Source organism: Sinocyclocheilus grahami, unplaced genomic scaffold (assembly GCF_001515645.1).
Source record: "Sinocyclocheilus grahami isolate Dianchi unplaced genomic scaffold, SAMN03320097.WGS_v1.1 scaffold53.1, whole genome shotgun sequence".
NCBI lineage: Eukaryota > Metazoa > Chordata > Actinopteri > Cypriniformes > Cyprinidae > Sinocyclocheilus > Sinocyclocheilus grahami.
This window is the reverse complement of record NW_015505232.1, coordinates 491,883-498,066: the sequence shown is the minus strand read 5'-3', so window position 1 is coordinate 498,066 and position 6,184 is coordinate 491,883. Positions and strand designations below refer to the sequence as shown.

Here is a 6,184-nt window from a genome sequence, read left to right as displayed (position 1 = left end):
GGCTTCAAACTCATATATAAAAAACACAGGTCTATTTGATCACTATTTAATGAATAACTGTGCTAAAATATTTCACTCAGATGGTGCAACAGTTTATTGCATTTGCCCCACTGAATCCTGAAGAACATTACAGAGTTTGTGTTTGTTAACTCACCAGGGAAGATGAACTGCTGTCGGTGCTGAAAATAACATGCAGCTTTGCCACACAAGAGGAAGACAGGAAGAGAGGAAGACAGGCAGGAAGCAGACAGAGAGACAGTCTGGGGTTAGAGGCGAAGTCCCATTATGCCTTATGTTGAGTTACAGTGTTACATGCAGATAAAGAGTCCTGAATATCAGCATTTATTGAATTTTTTTTACCTGGGATTAATGCAGATGTGTGTGTTATGTATTAATCAGTATAGTATTTGTTAATGTGTTAGTTTATTGCAGTGTCAGTGTTTACAGGTGCTTACCTGGAAAGTGGAAGCGGTTGTCACGGTGGCCCTTTGGGGAGGGGTTTGGGGGCGGGGTTACACTTGGAGGATTGCTCTGCTGGAAGGGGGCGGGAGATGAAGGCGTAGAGGAAGTGGTAGAGGATGGATTACTGCTAGAGTCCAGCTGATTCAGCGCCAGTGGTTGATCCTGCCAGAAATTAACCATATTGATGCCGCAGAATTGTTTTTAATTGCATGCTATTAAAAAATGACGTAATGTACATAATCTGGAAAATATATACTGTACACTACAAAAACAGGACAAGCTGTATACTAGTATATCATTCTGTCACACAGGAACCAGTACCTTCTTTGTTATTGCCTTCGGTAGCGTCCCGAACTGTGGCGCTTCGGGTGGACGGTCCACGGGGTTGTTAATGTCTGAGGGTACAGACTCAGTCCTACGAATCTTTGTGACTGAGAGACACACATGAAATTAGTAGAAAAACGTGTCTGTCATTATTGATGTTCTTATATCTGAGCAACAGATGAGAGAAGCTTACTGGGCAAAAAAGAGATTCTGCAGGGTGGAGCTTCTTTAGTGCATTTGTTGTGACACTTTAACCTACGAGAGGATAAGATGAGACATGAATGTGTGATATTCACATTACTCTGAGGACACAAAGACAATAGCAGTTAATGAGTGTAGTTTTCTTGGGTGAAACCCATAAAACTATTCGAGAACATTTACAGGGTATAAAAACTATATATATATATATATATAAAATTATAATGCTATATATACATATAAGCTATGTATGTATGTATGTATGTATGTGTATATATATATATATATATAAAATGGCTGCAATATAACAAAGAGTGAAAAATTTAAGGGGGTCTGAATACTTTCCGTACCCACTGTATATATCATTTTAACGGATGATATACAATATATTATATTATAATTGTAAATGTATGTAGTACTTTCAGCAATGTTAGTTTGTACTATATTGAATTTAATTTATACTGATTTTAATTAAAAAAAATAATTAATTGCATGGATGGCAGGATGACTTTCAGTACTGTATTACAATAAAGACGATTATATGTTTTGCCCTACTGCAATGGAAATTCAGTAATTAATTTTTTTTTATTGTCATTAAAAAAAATTCTCAATGCAAAAAAAATATCTATAGTTATGTTCTAATAACTAAATATCTTTAGGTATGTTCAACAGAAGAAAGTAAGTCACATGGGTTTGGAACAACATGAGGGTGACAAAATTATTTTAAAAAGTATTTTTTTACTCACCTGCAGTGTTTGCATTTCACCCCAAATATCATGTTTTTCTGGCACACTTGACATGTCTGAGAGAGCCAAGACCTTGTAGAAAACCTATAAAAACACACACAAAATATCTTTATGTTTCTGGGACAAAATTCAACAATCATTTCCACCTATTTTGTTCAACAAAGGAAACCCTAAGGGATTTCCTTCTTGAACAAAAAAAGGTTACCTGTGAGTGACAGCCAGCCCAATGTCTCTCCGCAGAGTTTGAGGTGAGCTGCGGTGGACAGTAACATTATCTAGAGAGCGACAGAACAGACAGAGACAGTTTAAATGAGAGACTTCATTTGAATAAGTATCGCTAAACAGCACGCTTTTAGACATAACAAAACACTTGTCTAGACTCAGTAGCAAACTCTGTTAACAGCTGTGCTTTTACAAAATGCTGCTGGTGAATCATTTCCTCCGCTCCATGAAAACCGTCGGTGACAGCAGGAGTATTTGAGTGTGTAGAGCGCAGGTGAGAGCTTCCTCTTCACTCTGAGAGGTTGAACTGTGACCTCAGTCTGATCAGCATTCAGCAGGCACTTCACTGCAGTCTGGTCTATTTGAACTACAGATCTGCTCAGTCAAGAACTGTGCATGTCTTTGAAATGCTGTAATTGTGCTGTTGAACTCACTCCGCAGGCCGATGTGCTCTTCCTGTAGTGTGGGAGTGCCTGGCAAAGTGTACGGGGCCGTGGCGGGTGCTGCCCCAGGGGTCCGTGTGGAGAGAGTGGGCGAGCGAGATGGAGAGTCCTCACAACCGTTTCCATTAATCTGGACATTCAGAAACAGCTTGTTTTTCTTCACACACCTAAGAATAATGAAAGACGGTCAATGTCAGGTCAATTATTCGGCTGATATCTGGCTAATTTGGAATTAATTGCACAAGTTTAGCCTGCTAGGTCAATTCTTCATGAAACATGAACATACACATTTCCTGTTTTATAAAATATTTCTGTTAATTTGGAAGAAATAAACATTTATTCAATGCCAAATGCATTTACGCCTCAAAAAAATAAATTTATAGTAATGATGATAATAATAATGTAAAATAATGTATTCTCTCTCTCTGTATTCTTCTTCTCTCTCTTTACAAATATAATATAATATAATAACATATACTTTTGGAAATTGATGTTTCCATGTATGCTGGACACTTGTTAGCTGATTTCCATCACTATGTAGTCCAACTGCATAATTTAGTGCAATTCATATAATTATATTAAAATTAGTTTATAAAGGAATTCATATGTATGCATAATTTATTACTTTTATTTATTTATTTGATCTTAAGTGTTCAGATCAAAATGATTTTAAATCATTAGGCACATTTTTGTCAAGTGTGTCCAAACTTTTGACTAATATATTGGACTCTAAATATCTGAATCAGCCCATATCGAGCAAACACCAACAAAAATGTCATGAAACAGCCGGCAAGTAGAGTGCCGTTATTCTGTGGTCACATTGTTGGCGTTACTGGTTTTTACATCATCACAGATTGCTATTAGTCACTGCAAAGAAACAAGCATGACTTATGAAAACACAGTCGATGACTGTTGATAATTCCAGTGAATTAACCCTATAAAACCTGACATATTATAAATGGACTTTATTGAACCTTTAGAAAAAAATCTTAGGCCTTAGAAACTTATCAAATAGAATATGTATAATGTAGGCTTTATAACGTTAAATACTTTTACAGAGTACTTTCTGAAGTCTCTACTTGTAGTATGTCAGTTTTTGTGGTTTAGTTCCTCACGACCTACTTGTTAGCGGGCGTATCTTCAATGCGGTGTCCAAGCTGACTCTCGTGGCTCTTGCTGCGGGTCAGCGTGATGTTTGGGAGGAGGTGCAGAACTTTGCGGGATGGTGGAGGAGGTGTGCAGGGAGGCTTGAGGCGGTGTCTCCTCCGGGAGGGCGGGGTTATGGGTGGAGTCGAGGTGTGTCCGTGGAGTCTAACGGGACGGGAGGTGTAATATGGGCTGGGGTCGGTCAGACTCTCTGCGTAACCGTGGTAAATGTGAGCCTCGCCGGGCGACAGGATGTAGCGGGGGTACGGGCAGGTGGTGAGGGGCGTAGAGGGGGTGGAGGGAGCGGTCATGGGCCGGGCCAGAGGGGAAGGGCTGTGGGGGCGCAGGGAACCTCCTAGTAATGGAATCTGGTCCACTGGAGTCAAGCCGCCACTGTCCCGCCTCATGGGCTCGGAGAACCAACAACCGCTGTCCTCTTTAAACTCCCCTGAAGGACGTAAAGTTACAGTCAATTCAGAAGATATCTAGTATTGGGGGAATCTCAGGGAAAGAGCGCTCACCTGACTCAGAGGCACTCTTTAAACAGTTAAGGGCAGCGCAGAGCCTGGTGCAGTCCTCTGAACTGGAGCCGAGCCGTCTCATGGTTTCTTTCACCTGACTGCCGGGCATCTGCAGCAGCGCATCCAATGACAGCTTCACGTTCACTGCCTGACAAGAGCCAGAGAGACAGAATGACAGTCTAAAATACCTTTTTAGAAATGCTTCAGTAAAGATCATGGTTTCCAAAAAACAAGCAGCCCAACTGTTTTCAACATTGATAATAATAAGAAATGTTTCTTAAGCACTAAATCAGCTTATTAGAATGATTTCTGAAGGATCATGTCACACTGAAGACTGGAGTAATGATTCTGAAAATTCAGCTTTCCATCACAAGAATATATTACATTTTAAAACACATTAAAACTGAAAACAATTATTTTAAACTGTAATATTATTTCCCATTATTACTGTTTTATATTTGATCAAATAAATGCAAATTTGGTGAGCCTAAGAGACTTCTTTCAAAAACATGTTGCCTCTTCTTAGATGTTGTGAATCATCTGCCTGTGTGTCTATTCTGACATGTTTACTCTTTAAATAATAAGGAAACAGCCTTAAAGACATCAGCAAGATGCTGACATGTCCTTACCTATCAGTTAGAGGGTTATTCATGTGATTTAGGGCCACATACAACAGGACACACTCACCTCAATCAGTGCATTCTCTTGTGAATAAAGCTCTTTAAATTCCCAGGACACATGACCTCTTAGAACTAATTAATCTGATTCCCTAATTACAAACCTGTGTGATTGATTTGAAGTGAGTAGCTTGTGACACTGGACTGATATTAATAACATATTATTTCAGAACAACTCACACAATCATATTGTAAATATGTAGTAAATTTCACAACCTGATTTTTTTGGGGAGCTTTACGTTTAATGCCATTCATACTGGAGAGCACAGGATATGATGTGGAGAAGTAAGAAAAGCAATTATAAAATGAAATGACATGTATGTGACAAAGTATCGTACCACAAATATGCAACTGATTTAGCTGAGCAGAATAAAATGAGGAAAGTTCACTGCTGTCCGTGAGAATGGGTGCTATGTAATGTAGGAGTAGAGCAGTGTCAGAGAGAGAGAGAGAGAGAGAGAGAGGCTGACTCAGCATGTTGGGTAATTAGAGTTGGTGTATCTCGGGTCTGCTGGGAATGTGGCTGTGGCCAAACTGCCAAAACACAGCAGATTTTCTAATTCCTCAGCTTTACTCAAGGATATTGAACTACAAAGCATAAAACACACACACAAAACATATCCTCGCTCACATGCTCAAATGAACACTCAATAATATGTTTTTTTTAGTGAATTTCTAAGAAGATTTGAGTCCAGCCTCACACATTCCCAGAGGAAGATCTGACATTGTTTATTTGGGCACCTAATTAGGATCTTTTGTTGTAATATTTAATATGTAAGATGCAGACTAGGGGTCGACCGATATGTATTTTTCAGGGCCGATGCCGATACCGATTATTACAGATCAAGTAGATTGCTAACCGATATTTTGAACCGATATATATGTCTGGTGTAAAAATTAAAATTAAATGTCAAAATTAATAATAACAAGGGCTCTGACAAAAGCTGCCTTTCCTGGTGTTGGTTGAGTGTAGTACTCCCACACTGCACTTCTTACTCTTGTCTTCCTTTGTGCATCCATCTACAATAAGGGTAATATAAAGAGAGAGTTAAAAGTGGGACCACTGTATGCTTCATGATTAAGCCTATGAATACTGTACTACAGCTAAACAGCTTGGGGAAATGTAAGTATTTGGATTCAATAATTTACATGTTAGAAATGTATGTGTAATAGCATAACCTCTCATAATTCCTCATTAATTATTTTCTGATGACTAAAACATAACCTACAATAGTAGAGATGACTATTCAATTAATCACCTAATGCACATCAATGGATTAACTTAAAAAATTTATATAAGTGTAAATAATTTATTTGTTTTCATAGCTATATTGTAGAAGTTGTTAAGAAGACTAACCATTTTCATGAAACTATAACACTAATTGCCTTTTACAGGCACACTTAGTTCAATAGCCTATTGAAATGTCTTGGCCTATGTGACACTA

General features: G+C 38.4%; 1 protein-coding gene across 2 annotated transcripts in view; it reads right to left on the bottom strand.

The window, feature by feature from the left end:
* LOC107583358 (kinase suppressor of Ras 1-like) overlaps window positions 1-6,184 on the bottom strand; it is a 39,417-nt gene that overhangs the window by 7,573 nt on the left and 25,660 nt on the right. For both annotated transcript variants that reach the window (XM_016269548.1, XM_016269547.1), the window contains exons 5-11: window positions 2,387-2,562; window positions 1,936-2,005; window positions 1,731-1,814; window positions 980-1,041; window positions 784-893; window positions 456-624; window positions 155-196 (exon numbers count right to left, since the gene is read on the bottom strand). In XM_016269548.1, coding sequence (XP_016125034.1) covers window positions 155-196; window positions 456-624; window positions 784-893; window positions 980-1,041; window positions 1,731-1,814; window positions 1,936-2,005; window positions 2,387-2,562 — 713 coding nt within the window. The remainder of the gene's footprint in view (window positions 1-154; window positions 197-455; window positions 625-783; window positions 894-979; window positions 1,042-1,730; window positions 1,815-1,935; window positions 2,006-2,386; window positions 2,563-6,184) is intronic.